The sequence below is a fragment of the Bacillus rossius genome, chromosome 13 (assembly GCF_032445375.1).
Source record: "Bacillus rossius redtenbacheri isolate Brsri chromosome 13, Brsri_v3, whole genome shotgun sequence".
NCBI classification, from domain to species: Eukaryota; Metazoa; Arthropoda; class Insecta; order Phasmatodea; family Bacillidae; genus Bacillus; species Bacillus rossius.
The window spans coordinates 15,655,219-15,672,088 of NC_086340.1; the positions used below are offsets into that span (position 1 = coordinate 15,655,219).

At 40.6% G+C, this 16,870-nt stretch overlaps 1 protein-coding gene across 1 annotated transcript in view; it reads right to left on the minus strand.

Annotated features, from left to right (window-relative positions):
• Positions 1–16,870, minus strand: part of LOC134538266 (titin) — a 381,555-nt gene that overhangs the window by 342,124 nt on the left and 22,561 nt on the right. The window contains exon 2 of the mRNA XM_063379427.1: positions 5,918–6,091. Within this exon, the coding sequence (XP_063235497.1) occupies positions 5,918–6,087 (170 nt within the window). The 5' untranslated portion in view covers positions 6,088–6,091. The remainder of the gene's footprint in view (positions 1–5,917; positions 6,092–16,870) is intronic.

A 16,870-nucleotide genomic window follows, 5' to 3' on the forward strand; every position in this document is an offset into this window, starting at 1 on the left:
TACAAAACTACAAAAAATATTTTTGCAAAACTTCGTTTCCCCGGAGAAACCCCCGGAATGGCCACCGCAGGGGGAGCCCAAGAAAAGAAACGGGCTCCTAATTTGGAAGCCACCTGGAAGATTTTTTTCTGTTCCACCCACCGTTTCTTTGGTAGCCTGACTTGTTACAAGGGATTGTATTCATACCAGAGAAAATGCCACCATTTTGTCTGAGCAATCCGCCTTGGAGGAGCCGGGGCGCGAACCCGGGTACTACAAGTCACAAGGCAGACGCTCTAGCCCAGAACCAGAGTGGTAGAGCGGTTATATGCAGTCTTCTTAACACTGAGGTGATGTTATTCCACGAGTTTATTGTAGTTTCGTGTGTCATTAACATGTGTAGTACGCGCAGTAACATCTAACCTCGGTAGCGAACAAATTTATGTGTTCTTGTGTTGTTCGTTCAGCATGATTTATGTAAGTTCATAAAAATGAAATATAATTTGTTTAACTAGTCTGGCAATTTGTTAGTTGATTTCCTGCAAACAAACTTACAGTCCCGCTGTACAATAATTATATAGAAATATAGACTTGTAAAAAAATATGTAAAGAGCTTGCACTGTCGATGGTAAAGTTATTTTGAAATAAATGTTAGTTATTAAAAGAATGTGTTTAGTTAAAAAATGTGTGTGCTTACAATCATGAAGTTATTGAATAACATTGTATTTATTTGGTTTTAGAGCTACAGAAATGTTAACCTGGTTTTATCACTTTTGACTTTTTTTTTATCGTGCTTAATATGCGCCGCTAATATTGGAAAGCTTTTCAAACAACTGTTTGCAAATAGGCATTTTCAAAATCTTAAATTAAGTACTAAATCAATTATAGTGTTGGAAATTTCAAATTAAAATATGCATTTCATACTGAAATCACCTGAATTTTAGGTAATGATAGTACTGACCTAAAATTGATCAATTTCTGAAGACTAAGAGAATTTAGGTGACATTAGTTTTGTGAGATTTTCTTACTTATTTAGAAATATTCACATTATTTGAATACAACTATATTTTATTGGAACTTGCAGTACTCCTGAGTACAGAATTCTTGGTAATAGCTTACCTCATACAATGAAACCTAAGAAACTTAATTAAATCATCGGGATTATTAAACATGAACTTCTTTGATCACACAACTACAGAAAGTTTTTATTTAATATTTGTGTACTTCGCAGTGACATCTCTATTTAATTATTTGTAATTTTAATTGTAAGAAAATATTTTAACTTTTAGGTCACGCGCATATGGAGATTGATGGAAGAAAAAGAAACAGCAGCAATGTCGTGAGGTACAGAAATATCGAATGAGGTTGAGAAAGACAGCTGGCCTTAATAACGCAGGGGGAAAAAAAAAAAAAGCAACAACAATTAATTAGCGTCAGAACTGGAAAGGTTAAGTTCTTTCCTCGTGTCACTTGCGAGCCAAACGTGACTTGTCGCGGTCGATACAGGTTTACAGTTACACCGGTCACGACGCAATGTCGCAATGCAGGAATGAAGCTGTAGTTACAGGCCTGGTGTATAAACTACGCAAGAGCGCAAATCATGCATTCAGCAAACCTCTTTCCAGACTGCAGGTCCATTAACTATACGTAAGGTGAACGCAAAGCATCGTTCAACTACCAACCTTCATTGTGTTTCGACTTGCGTCTCCGGCGGCCGTTATCGAAGAGAAGTGTGTTCCGAAAACTTGTAAAGATCCAGACGAATCTCTTTCGCATTATTACGTAGTTTAACAGACAAACCACAATGTGCAAATTTGTTATACAATTATTGTATTGTGGTGATAATGCGAATATGTTATTTCCATAGCGGCTTGATAAAACTACCTTAAAATAACATTCTCTAATACGAAATTCTTCAAAATATAAATTGTAACTGGAGTGAATATTATTTTAAATATTACAAACGTTATTGATCTACTAAATAAGTTCATTGGCAAAATAATTTTGAATACAAAATAAATGTAAGTTATTAAAATTATTATGGATTTCACATTTGCAGTAATACATAACGGCATGAGTTTGGTTTTATTTGGTTAACGGAAATTGCCACATTTAATAGATCTATAGTTCTAAAAATAGACAAAAAAGTCCACTATGTTCTTTTTTATTATATAAATCATGTTTAAAATAGTTAAAAATTTCACACAACGAAAAAAAATGACACTTTTAAACAAAAATTATTGATAATCTCTTTTGGTATCATGATAAATATTACCTATTAATTATCAAAAGAAGCCCATGGGAGAAATTTGTTTTCTATTTTATTTTTATTTTACAATTTTAAGTTCTAGGGTTGGGGACTAGTTGCGTCGTTGTGTGAGCTTCACTCTTGTGCTTCGTTGTGTTTTCCATTAATACCTGTTTTAGATTCGTCATGTTTGACATCATCTGATTTAGGCTTTTTCCCTCTGTGGGTTTGATGTTTACATATTTTTTTGACGTGATAACGTCTTATAAATCGATGAACGCCGGTTGCACGCACGAAAAATTGTCACGTTCCGCTTGAGCCGAGCGTCGACATTACAGACAACCCCCCCTTTTTTAATGTATTAATTTGCGTTTTTGAATTTCCCTCTTCTACCATCCCCCCAACCCCCCAACCCCACGTGACATACAGAGCCAAACTGCAACGGCGTTCGACCGAGAAATTGCGTTCCTGGTGTGGTTCGTGGACTCCACCTGACAAGACAAGCCTGGGGACGCACCACAACGCCAAAATACCACAACGCCGAACGTACAATAACGCCGAAAACCATAACGCCGAATGCCAAATTGACTACAACGCCGACAGCTAGAAAACTGCTGTGTACCACAACGCCGAAATACATTAACACCGAAAAAATGTCATTGCAGTACTGCCACAAAGGTTAGGTTAGGTAAGATTAGCTTATGTTAGGCTAGGTTAGGCTAGTCTAGGTTAGGTTAGGTACACAAATTCATTCAGTTGTTTTTCATTTTGCTCCTGTGGCAACATTTTTCGGCGTTACTGTATTTCGACGTTGTGGTACACAGCAGTTTTCTAGCTGTAGGCGTTGCGGTCAATTTGGCATTCGGCGTTATGGTATTCGGCGTTATTGTATGTTCGGCGTTGTGGTATTTCGGCGTTGTGGTAACGACCCGACAAGCCCGCGCAGCGCCGAGCCAGGGTCTCCACAAGGAAAAAAAATATTTCGTACCAACTTAGGCGAGAAAAAAAGTACTAGATTTGAAAAAAAAAAAGTACTAAATTATAATTTGCTATGGTTTTTAACAATTTAGGAAGTTATTATGACATTGCAATGCTCTAACTTAAATATATCACACCAAACACACACATATTACATTCCATAGTTTTTTTAAAAATAATTACGCTTAATAATAAAACATATTGGAGTTACAATAATATTATTATATTAAAGAAAAAAGTACTAGATCTGTACTTGACCACTAAAAAACTTATAAAAGTACTAGATCTAGTAGGAAAGTACTAACTGTGGACACCCTGGCGCCGACTGCAGCGGACATGCGACAAGCTCCAGAAGAAGGGAAGGGGCAAACATAACACGTCGACGGCGCGGGTTAGCCGGTGTCCCGCCCAGGGTCTCCACAAGGAAAAAAAATATTTCGTACCAACTTAGGCGAGAAAAAAAGTACTAGATTTGAAAAAAAAAAGTACTAAATTATAATTTGCTATGGTTTTTAACAATTTAGGAAGTTATTATGACATTGCAATGTTCAAACTTAAATATCACACCACACACACATACATTCCATAGTTTTTTAAAAATAATTACGCTTAATAATAAAACATATTGGAGTTACAATACTATTATTATATTAAATAAAAATGTACTAGATCTGTACTAAACCACTAAAAGTTATAAAAGTACTAGATCTAGTACGAAAGTACTAACTGTGGAGACCCTGGTCACGCCCGGCGGCAGTATCCGCAGAAGGTCGCCCGGTTGCTGGTTTTATTCGAGGGAGATGCAGGGCTTGCGATAAGGGGGAGGGGGGGGGGGACGCGTTGCGCCAGCCTGGATTCGGAACACTGCTTGGGGGGGTGGGGGGCGGGCGCACCGCCGTCACCAGCGACAACACTGCCTGGCCCCCGCGCTGAATGAGTGCAGATGAAGATAAAATCAATCGAAAGTCGCCATATTGGTTACGGTACCCTCATGCCATACCGAAATTTTTTTTTATAGTTTATTTTATGTATACAAAGTACGGTGCGCCATATATTTCTTTAATACGTCATCAAAATTAATGATTGAGACTTCACTCTGAAAATAACGGTCACCGCTAATGACGGGGAAAAAACCTAAATAAATTTTTTTTTTCGTTTAAAAACTTTTCAAAAATAATTCCTCAAAAGCCATATCTCCCTTAATACTTCATCAAAATTAATGATTATAAAAAGGAGAGATATATAAACAAATAATCGAAAATAATTTAAAAAAAGCCTATTTTTTTGGTCGTCATTTATTGACGCCGTCTATTGACAATATGTTTAACTAACGTGCATGACAGCTGCTGGATTTTTTTTTTTTGATTCCTTACGAAAATAAACCGCAAATATCACGCGAATAAACCGAATTGCATAAAAGTTTCTTTATCTAACTTTTTTTCGTTACTTTTCAGCGTTTGCAACTTTAAGTTATACTTACTTATCCTAACCTCAATAACATTCATCTGCTGTTTTATTTTTAATTTCTCAAAACGTTTTGTTTGGTAAAGAACTTAAAATAAAGCAAAAACCTTTTTTTTAATTTATTTACAATACCCTTTAATCAATAATTACTCGCATTTACTTATCTCCCCCAGATATTACATTACCATTCGGTGAATGATCAATATAAAATGCGAATTACGTATTCGCCTTCGCCGAGGCAGGGAAGGATCACACTTTTAAGACATTTATTTATAAAGACCGCGACATATAGTTTTTATATTGACAGTATTATTACAGTTGTCACTCTCAAAAAAATAAATAAATAAATAAATGTAATACTGATTACCAGTGACAGGTAAAAATAAAATATTTGTAGTAGCCGGTCTCTATTATCTTCAGGCATTACAGTAAATAAAAAGAATAATGCTATGCTTAAATAAAGAAGAGAAAATATTTGGAAACGACAAGGTATGCGATGATTCTGGCCCTGAAGTGTGTTGGACGACACCAAGTAGAAGAGGGTTGGGGAGGGTAGGAGGAGGGTTGGAAGGGTAGGAGAGGGATGTTAGGAGGAGAATAGTTGGGGAGGGTAGGAGGAGGGTTGGGGAGGGTATGAGGAGAAGGGTTGGGGAGGGTAGGAGGGGGAGGGTAGGAGGAGGGTTGGGAGGGTAGGAGGAGGGTTGGGGAGGGTAGGAGGAGGGTTGGGGAGGGTAGGAGGAGGTGGGTTGGGGAGGACATGAGGGGTGTTGAGGAGGGTAGGAGGAGGAGGGTAAGGGAGGGCAGTAGGAGGAGGGTTGGGGAGTGTAGGTGGAGGAGGGTTGGGGAGGGCAGGAGGAGGGTTGGGGAGGGTAGGAGGGGGTGGGTAGGAGGGGGAGGGTAGGAGGAGGGTAGGTGGAGGAGGGTTGGGGATGGCAGGAGGAGGAGGGTTGGGGAGGGTAGGAGGGGGAGGGTAGGAGGGGGTGGGTAGGAGGGGGTGGGTAGGAGGGGGAGGGTAGGAGGGGGAGGGTAGGAGGAGGGTAGGTGGAGGAGGGTTGGGGAGGGTAGGTGGAGGAGGGTTGGGGATGGCAGGAGGAGAAGGGTTGGGGAGGGTAGGAGGGGGTGGGTAGGAGGGGGTGGGTAGGAGGGGGTGGGTAGGAGGGGGAGGGTAGGAGGAGGGCTGGGGAGGGTAGGAGTAGGAGTGTCGAGGAGGGCAGGAGAAGTGTTGAGGAGGGCAGGAGTAGTGCTGACCTGAAGATGGCGGCGAAGTAGCGCAGCGAGGTCTCCAGGTGCTGCAGGCTCCAGGGCTGGGTGTCGGTGGGCACCGGCACCACCACCAGGGGCCGGCCCTCGTGGTCCCGGCCGCCGGGCAGCAGCGCCGCCCTCGCCTGCAGGGCCTCCAGGATGTCCGCGGCCTCCATGCGCCTGCGCCCACCCGGCCACGGGCTTGTTCCAAGTAATACTGCCCTAGCCTAGCTTTACATCAACAATATGTTCTGAATCGTGCAGATCACGAGAGAGAGACAAAAAAAAAAAACAACATTGCGATACATTTAGTTTTCAAGATACAATTTTTTTTTTTTAAATTTTCGATTATCATCATGAAAAATTAATTTTTAAGAACATAAATATTTAATAGATTTCATTATAGATTTTAATAGTTTTTTTTAAGATGCGTAAAATCATTTTGAAGAAAAAAAATATATAAATGGTGAAAATAAAAAAACTGTTTACATAAGAAATTAATTTTTTTCATTTTATATTTTAAAAAATTAGGGAAAAACAAAATATTAATTTTATGAGACGAACTTTTACAGAAAAAACAGGGGTAGGAATAAAAAAAATTAAAAAATCCATACTATCAAATACGTTGGAATTTATTTACCTTGGTTCAAAGAAAATTTTGATACGACCATGTATTATTAGTGCAAGCAATGAAATATAGTTTTTTTTTTTAGGGTCAAATTAAGCATAACTACCTTCATGGGCATAATATGAAATTCTTTCTAAACCAACCAGTGCTGGACGAATGGAATTTAAACAAACATTCGAAGCGTTTTCGCTGCATGGAAAATGAGAAAATGTTTAATCGATTGTTAAAAACATATATTAAGTTCTTAATATGTTCCAGAAGTTTATAGCATTTTCCAGAATAAATTGGTACTTCGAAATCTACCTACGCCTGAAGTTTGTGCCATTTGGGATATTTTACACCCATAATTAGAGACCGGAAAAATTCGCGAAGTCATTTCGCGATAGGCTAAAATACAAATCGTTATACCTCAGTGCTGCCTCTGCTATTGGTTCACAACTCACCTGGATGACTCTGGGCCAATGAGAAACACCCGACCAAAGCTTTATCGAATCACAGGCTGCTACGCTGGAACGTCTCACAAGACAGCAGCCAACCAATGAGTGGGTGACATTTGACCTAGTGTACGTAGAAATATGGAGTTCATCCTGCAGGTCATTGAACCTGCGAATTTTTTCGGTCCCTAGCCATAATGCAAAACTTAGGAAATATCATTGAAAAAAAATATTTGGGACAGAACAACAAATACAAAATGATATATAGTTTAAAAATTTATAAAAATGGCCCTAAACTAGTCGTAACGACGAGAAAATGGGAAGAAAAAAAATAACGTTGTGAGTGCTACTCCACAGACTGTGGCAAAGCTGTCGTATCCATGTACAAGCTAGTGGTCCGCGAATGCTTAGGCCAACCGCCATAATCACAGGCAGGAAACACCCCACCCACCTCCTAACCCGCCCGGAGGAATTTTTTCGTTCGCTCGTTTCCTGCTCCGCTGTGATGTCATTTCCTGTTACCTAACAGGTCTGGACCTGAAGCGACACGCCTACCCGGACGAGCCAGCTCTGGCAAGCGCGAAGGCGCTAAGGTCGACATCGGCTCTCGCATCGCACGCCTCATAGCCTCTACGACCCAGGCACAGAACTGCCGTCAAGACGTCTGTTCGTCGGCAACGCGTCTCTACAACTGTACTTTTTTTTTGTAAACGTAACATAAATACATATATATATACATATGTATGCGTGTGTGTACATTTACATGAAAACAAGTTAAGCACTACAAAATAGTGTTCGTAATTAATACTGGGTTCGGATTCTTACCCGGGCATTCATGCCTTGTGTTGTCCCAGTACCTCCGATTGTTAAAGTTGTTTGAAAACCTGAATAGCTTTTTTCAGTATTAACTGCGCACATTAATAAAGACAACAGAACAAATTAAAGTAAATTTTTTTGAATATTGGATTAATTTTTCCTGTAGTTTAAAGAAATTATGCTTGAATGGAACATCAATTAAAATATAAAATTATGCGCCAATTTTTGGTAATAAATATCCTGTATTATCTCGAAAAACGTATTTCATATGTGCGCAAATAACCATAGCGTGTAATACCACAAGAAAGATATTGTAACTTTGCACAGCTCGTGGCTATGGTTACTTGTGCATATATGAAATACCTTTTCGAGATGGTACTGACTATTCCTTACAAAAAAAAAATTGGCGCGTAACTTTATATTTTAGTTGAATTTTCATTCAAGCATACAATTTTTTTATACCTTGGATGGTTTTGATGACCCTGAGGTGTGTGTGTGTTGGTGTGTGTGTGTTGGTGTGTGTGTGTTGGTGTGTGTGTGTGTGTGTGTGTGTGTGTGTGTGGGAGTTGGGTGACTTTTGGCGGCGGTGGCACCCAGGACTCGAACCCGCGCCGTGCCGAAGGGCGATTCCAACAGCAGCATGGCGGGAGAATACATACGTGTGAATGTGATTCGGGTTCGCGGGTTTCGAATCCCAGTGGAGCTAGCTGCCTTGCCATTGCGCACTGCGTGCCAAAGTTGTCAGCTGGCTGCAGGAATTCTTCTAGTCGTGTTGGTGAGAAATGAGCTGATGGGTAGGGACCGGAAAAAATTCGCGGTTTCAATGACCTCTAGGATGTTCTTTATAGTTCCACGTACACTCTTGTCAAATGTCACCCTCTCATTGGCTGCTGTCGTTGTTAAGGTGTCCCAACGTAGCGGCCTGTGATTCGATACAGGTTCAGTTGAGTGTCGTTCAGGTGAGTTATGAGCCAGTAGCAGAGGCAGCACTGAGGTATAACTATTGGAATTTTAGGCTGTCGTGAAATGAATCCGCGAATTTTTCCGGTCTCTACTGATGGGCAAGTTCTAAGATGGCGGAGGTTGAGAGTGACTGCGATGATTTTTTTATTTTTTTTTTTGGAACCTGTTCGCCACGAATGGTAGACACGGGTGAGATTGGGAGAGGCAGGCGCTCGCGAACTGCTTATCTCGGATGTGACGTCATCACCATGAGCGAAAAAACCGCACACTTTATTTTCCTCTCTCCACCCCCCCCCCCCCCCCCCCCCGCCAAAATATCCTTCCCAAGACTAACCGGTCACAGCGGACTGCAGTGACTGCGAGCTGATGTTGGTCCAACTATCGTACAAAATTTTCTGTACTATTACAAAAAACATTCCTTCGGAAACCAGTTGCCACGAAATAGTTTGCAATACAACAATTTTTTTTTTAAACTATATTTACCTCTTTACTTATTTTAATGTGACACTTATGAATCGATGAAAATTAGGTTTTACCAAAACCCCTGAGAAACTCAGGTTTATTTAGTTGTTTTTTTAAAACTTATTTTTTATTTAATTAATGAACGATAACCTCGAAATAAAATGTTTCGAAGTCGAAGACTTCATACAAACGGTTAATCTAAAACTGTATACCACCTATATGTAGGGACACCTGTATTTCGCGATTTCATTTCATGACAAGGTATTTCACAAAACACTGTAGCTTTTTCTAAGAGTCGTGGCAAATTGTGAGGGTGCAGCAGTACGGTGACCACATTCTCATTGGCCCCCGTCAAGAGCGGGACGACACCTCTCACCGACCTCAGCCAATAACCACAAGAGAAAAGCTACAGTATTTTGTGAAATACCTTGACACGAAATGTATTCGCGAAATACAGGTGTCCCTACCTATATGATTTTATTCTTTCTATACACGCTAGGACTGACATAAAAGTTTGCGTTTTAGTTTTAAAAAAATCACTAAACAAGGACTTTTATTAATTTTTTTTAAATTAAAAATATTAGAATGGTGAATTTATTGAAAATCACGAAATAAATATGAAATATTAGCAGTAAAATAATTTTAGCCCCCCCCCCCCCCCCCCTTCCCCACCTGTCTTAACCAATGATTCCTACTCGACACAGCCCACACACACGTGCGAGCTTACTTTCATCGCAGCACGAGCCAAGTCGAGCCGAACTCTCGAGCCATACTCTTTTATTTTGTTTATTTGCCCACGCACATTTCGGCCAAGGACCGGTTTCTGGACAACCACCTGTATTTAATGAACCTGTCATTCACAATTTCCATCATAATAATAAATATTTACAAAAATAACTAATTTGTAGAGACCTGTAAAATTCGCGATTTCAAATCCCTAAAGGATAGACTCCATGATCCTCTATGCACTCGTGCAAATTACATCTGCTGATTGGTTACCGACTCGTAACACCTGTTGACTGGAATGATCGTGACTCGCTAATTCTTCTGTTAAAGATTTTTCATTGGCCCAGAGTCCTTCAGATAAACTGTGGCCCAATCACTGAAGCAAAATAATGTCAAAAGTGTTTGGACTCCATCCTATCGCGAAATGAATCCGCGAATTTTACAGGTCTCTACTAATTTGCAACACGATATCATTAAATAACCATAGACGTATTTTATTTTGCGCTTTTGAAAAATTCCTTCGAAAAAATGTTTTATTTGATTTTAAAATTTTTGGTTAGTCCCGATGCAGGTTTCGAAGACGTGTGAGGAGAATAGTGGAATGCAAAAAAAAATTAAAACATATTTTTTTCTTAGGTTGTACCTATTAAAAAGTTTAGATTTTCTCAGCACGTAAATTTCTACACATTTACCGAATTTATGACGTTTGTACAGCAGGTAGGCATTTTGCATGTAACATATCTGTACGCTCAATAGACTGCAACACGGTGTGCCCGCTCAAGCTGTTTCTCCCTTGCAATTGGAGGCCATCTGAAAGTGTAGTCATTGACTTATTTGAACGGGGTGGCGTTTTCCTCTGCACTGGATTATTGTGATTGGTTTGCTGACAGCAGACGTAGCGCGACCAATCACGAAATACAGACGATGCTTACAAGTGTTTTAACTCTCGGCTAATTCTCGAAATCTTTTTTCGCGAAAAAAATACATCTACTAGCTTAAGTACCCTGCGCTGCCCGGGGCTGAACACGTGGTGGTATATTGTCCGCGAGTTAAAGCAAAATGTGAATAGCACTATGTGACAGCTTTGAATATATATACTGTATAGAAGTCGCCAGCCCAGGTTAAAATTTCTAATACGGTTTGAGGTAGTTGGTTAATTCACCGCCGCAATCGCCACCATCTCTAGGGCATCGACTTGCGGTGGTCCCTAGCGGACAAGTGTCGAACTCTTCAAACACCCCTTCCCCCTCCCGCTGAACGACCTTGAGCTGCAGTGAATGATGGGTAGGGGGTGCGGGTGTGCGGGGAATGACAGCGGGCGACAGTGCTGCGCTCTAACGTGCAAATAACAACATAAGACGATACAAGGCGTTACGGCAGCGCACTGCAGCGGCGAAGTTCCCAAGCTGCTCATCATACGCTTCTGAAAAACGTCCTATCCACTCGCGACTTCTATACAGTATATATATTCAAAGGTGACAGTGTGGTGGACATAGAGAAATGACACACAATTGATGTTTGTATGTCTATAACCTATGATTTTTCTGTTCACCCACAGCGATCGGTCGTACGGTTTAAAAGTCTATGCGCTGCAGCGCCATCTAGTGGAGGGTTATAGGAAAATGGATATCGCGAAAATATTCTCCGTGTTCAAATACTTATACATACCAATTTTAATGGCGATCGGTCGCACGGTTTAGAAGTTGACGCGCTGCAGCGCCATCTAGCGGAGATTTTAAAAAAATGGATACAATAAAAAAATTCTCCATGAAAAAAAACTTCCATGTGCCAACATTTATGGCAAGCGGTGTCGGAGTGTATCAACGTCATACATACCAACATCCTATTATTAGAGACCGGAAAAATTCGCGAGTTCATTTCACGACAGCCTAAAATTCATATAGTTATACCTCAGTGCTGCCTCTGCTATTGGCTCACAACTCACCTGGACGACTCTGGGCCTGTGAGAAACACTCAACCGAATCTGTATCGAATCACAGGCCGCTACATTGGGACACCTTCACAAGACAGCAGCCAATGAGAGGGTGACATTTGACCGAGAGTACGTAGAACTATGGAGTTCATCCTAGAGGTCATTGTACCCGCGAATTTTTCCGGTCCCTACCTATTTTATATATATAAACGATTATATGAATTGAAGGGGCAAGTTGATGAAGGTGTTATGTTACAAAACTATTGTTTTGAGGAAAAGGCTCCTAAAATAATTTGTTTGCTACTTGCTTATGCGTACATAGTACCTTTATCAACTCGCAACTATGTTATTTTTGAAGTTAGAGGGAAGGTGTGTTTACCATTACATAGAATGCATCATAACACCTTCATCCCTGGACTTAGTGCAATTTTTCAATGTAACATAACACCTTCATCCACTTACCCCTTCAATTGTTTATTTCATGGTGGATATGGGTGGTGGGGGGCAGGGGCGTAGCCAAAGGGGGGTTAAGGGGTTTAACCCCCCCCCCTTAGCTCCAAATCATTAATTAATTTCTTATTCATCACTCAAATTTCATATTAGAATTAGTAAAAATTTTACCATTACAATATTTAAATTTAAGTACCGAAAACTGCTAAAATAGCACTATTTTACACCTTAAAATCCAAATTTTCCCGGGGGAGGACCCCCGGACCACCCGGTTTAATACGGGGAGGGGGGGGGGGCGGCATGCTTCTTAACACCCCTCATACACAAATCCTGGCTACGCCACTGGTGGAGGGGAAAGGAAGGTTCGAAGAGTGCCGGAGGAGAGAGTGAGTGTAGAGGGGAGAGAAGGGGCCTCGCTGGCAACAGGACCAGACACGTGACCAAGCACGCCTGGCGCCACCTTCTCCCGGGGGCGACCGCTCAGAGCTCGCTTCACATGGGAGCTCACGCGCCGTGGAGCGCGGTTCACACGTGCGCGGGCCACGCGGCGCCCGTGTGCGGCCACACCTACTTCCCCCTTCCCCCCCCCCGCCAACAACCACCTCCTCCCCTTTGCACTCTTTCCCTCCTGCAAGGCATGAGCTAGCGGCATGCATATTTCGCGAAAAGATTCCGAGACTAGGTGAAAGTTTAAACACTGTAGCGATTACTGTGTTTCGTGATTTGGTGAGTTTCTTTCAGGTGCATGTCGATTGATTAAACAAAAATAACAGTAATTCAGTGCGGAATACAACGCGTCCTGAATGGCTCGCAGAACGCCGCCAATCACAAGGAAGAAACCGCTAGTGCGGGTATACCTTGTTGCAGTCTAATAAGCGATCAGATTTTTTTTTTCTCGCGAAAAATGCCTGCCTCTAGGCATGTCTAAAGACCTTCAAAATTCGCGGTTTCGATGGCCTTCAGGATAGACTGCACATACCCCTGTACACTCGAGCAAATAACGCAAGTTCATTGGCTGCCGACTTGTAAGTCGTCTCAGCTGGTTTGTCTGTGATTCGATCCTTCTTTGGTTGAGGGTTTATAACTGGTTGAGATTCGTCCAGATGAACAGTAAGCCAATAACAAAATTATCTAAGAGGTATATGTGTTTGAATTCTAGCCTATCACCGAATGAAACCGCGAATTTTGCAGGTCTCTAGGCATGACGCTTCTGGCGTCCTCGTTCGACCAACAGTTACTGTTCTCTTACGTCACCTGACGTTCTGAAATTTTCCTGGATGTTTTAGATTACCGCTGTCATATTATGCTTAAAGGACTTGCACTTATCAAATTCAAGTGTATGTGTGTATATATAATAGGAGCATAATTAATAATCTAGCTTTCATTTAAGATCTGGAAATTTTTTTTTTTTTTAAATATTAAATATCCCTCATGAATAAAGACCGGGTAAGTTCGCTGATTCATTTTGTGATTCGCTAAGATTTTCTTCAGATATTGGTTAACTGTTAGTCTGGAGGAATCTTGGCCAATTGAATACCCGAAATCAAAGAAGTGTCCAATCACAGGTAACCCAGCTGAGACACCTCACAGGTCAGCAGCCAATGACAGGCAGCGTTTGCCCAAGCTCTGCAGAGGATCACGGAATCCATCCTGGAGGTCATTGAACCCGCGAATTTCTCCGGTCCCTACACGTGAATAATGTTGATGACGTGAACTCTACCTTATATAGGCATCACAGCAACGTTTTAAGACCAGGAAAAAATGTTGATAGTGGTAAAAATCCTTTATTTAGTAGGTAACATACGTTGAAATCAAGCAGGAAAATTTAACATAAAACACACACACACACATATTTATGCATACCAGTTTTCGATTAGAAAAGTAACCCGTTAACGCAAGGCATTATGGCTCAATTTCCCAAACTTTGATTAAACACAGGGTAGTGAGATATCGGACTACTTACCTCCCACCGAGAATAAAGGTACGGGTTTGATTCCCGGTGATGTCGACCCCTGAGTGGTAGACGTTTCCGATAGCTGGGGGAATATTATATCCCCCCCTCCTTCCCAACCTCGAGGTAAGATCATGTAGAGATTTTTAATCTCTCCTTCCCCTTTTTTCTCTCTCGGGACCCTTACACATTAATGAACGGCACCTTATGTTTAGAGACCGGAAAAATTCGCGGATTAATTTTGCGATAGGTTATCATCCAAAAAAAAATATAACCGCTTTCCTGCTTCTACGATTGAGCCACGAACTCTGAGGCATTTAATTTTCGCGAAATAATCTGACCGCTCATTAGACTGTAATATGGTACGCCCGTGCTAATGATTACTTCCTTCTAATTGGCGGCCGCCTGTAAGAGAAGTCGTTGCCCCATTTGGCCCAGGTCATTCAGGACGACTGTGATTGGTGTTCCGACAGCAGACATGTTCACATGAACACAGCCAACCACGAAACACAGCCAACGCTATAAAGTTTTAACGCACAGCTGGTCTGATTTTTTTCCCCGCTAAAAGTACGTGGCCCTACCAATGAGTGACCATAAACAAAAATAAGTATCGAACCACAGGCGTGTAATTTTTCCGACTACAAAGACGATCGTAGAGTCTATACTAGACGTAATTGAAACAGCGAATTTTTCTAGTCCCTACTTTTTGTTTAAAGTGCTTCCCATAACTGGTATACGCCTTTAAAGTTGGAGTGAAACAATTTTTTTTTATTAAAATTAAGGTGAAACACTGAGCATTTGGATAATGTTTAATTGAACAAATACTTCAACCTCCGCAATACGTGTCGCTGTCGCAAAATGATTTCTTTAATAAGCATATTTGGGGTAAACACAATTTTATTTTCCATACATTTTCATAGACATGTAGCAATATTAAATACTTTATTAGTTGCACAAAATTTTTTTGGTTTAGCTCCAACTTTATGTGCCTACCAGCGATCAGAAGTACTTTAAACTCAAGTTAAGACACGAAAATTCCGCAGATTTTTTTGGTTACACGGTAGACTGAAAACGTGCATTCCTTTGAATTTATTTATGATTGAACTAGTCAGCTACCAGCCAGCAGCAGAGCGGCGGAATCACATCCACCCACCCCATAGAAAGAGAATGAAATCAGCCAATAGAAAACACATTTCCGGGTCTCCAAACATAAGTCGTACATATGTCTTTAACTTTTTCTTTTTGTTCGTGGTGAACCCTCAATTGAGCTTTCGGTCGAATCCAAACACTATAGAGAAATATATATGATTCAGCAATCTCTAGGATGGACTTCATAATCCTATAAATAATGCGGGAAAATGCCACCTATTCATGTGTTACTAAGTTGCGAGACCAGATTACTGGTGCTTGCGATTCGATACTGATTTTGTTCAGTATGGTACAATCGCGGAAGCAACACAAAGGTAACTTTTTTTTTTTTTTTCAGTTCTAGCTTATCGTGAAATTAATCCGCGAAAATGTCTGGTCTCTATCAGCGTAAAAGCTTATTCAGCGTTGGCTGCTTGCTTCGCCACAGATGGCGTGTGAAGAGCTGCGAAAATAATTCTCGCTGTTATGTCGCGACACTCTTGAATGCAAATGTTTGAACACTTTAACGTCCTTGGTCACTGGACAATCGAGTTATTTGGCACGTCCGGAAGGACTAGAAGTCAGTGAAGGGCACCAAAGGAAAACCAGCGGCGAATACAGGAATTTATTCCGAAAGGGTATTTGAAAAAAAAAGTTTTTGCATTTTAAAATTTTTAGTCAAAAACAAGGGGTTTGAGTAGTTACATTGTAATTCTCAACACGCATCACTGACTTTGTGGTTTGTGATTCCAGGTGTTGTAACATCTCATCTTGCATCACCCAAAATAACATATACGGGCGCAGCAGGCACTAGGCCTAAAGTAACTTGACCGAAATTTTGGTCTAGTTCCTTTCTGCCTATTGATTTTCGGCCCATTAATTTTCGGCCTACTACCAAGTCCCCACATATACTACCCTCACCGAGATCTCGCATGCGTTTTCATAACTTCAGGAATACACTGATTTGTTTTTGTAATGAAACAGAAATATTAAAGTCAATTTACAGATGTATGTACTTTTTTTTTCTTTTTCAAGAAAGTAATGGTATCACTTAAAAAAAATACTGGGTTCGGATTCTTACCCTGTTCCAGTACCTCCAATAGTAATACAGCTATTTACAAAAATATCCTTGAATAGCTTTCACAGTATTAACTGCGCACACTGATAAACATAATAAAATAAAGTCCAGTTACTGAAAAAAAAATTACATGGTAAACAAAAATTATGCTTCACAGAAACATCACTTAAAAATTATAAAATCATGCACCAATTTTCGTAAGGAATACTCAGAAATATCTCGGGAAAAACGTGTATCATATATGCGAAAATAATTTTTTTTTTACAATTTCATCTTTCTTGTGGTATTACTAACTATATCTTGGCAACTGGTTTCCAAAGGAATATTTTTTGACGTTACAACGTCTATTAAATTGATGAACGCCGGCTGCACGCACGAAAAAGGATGACT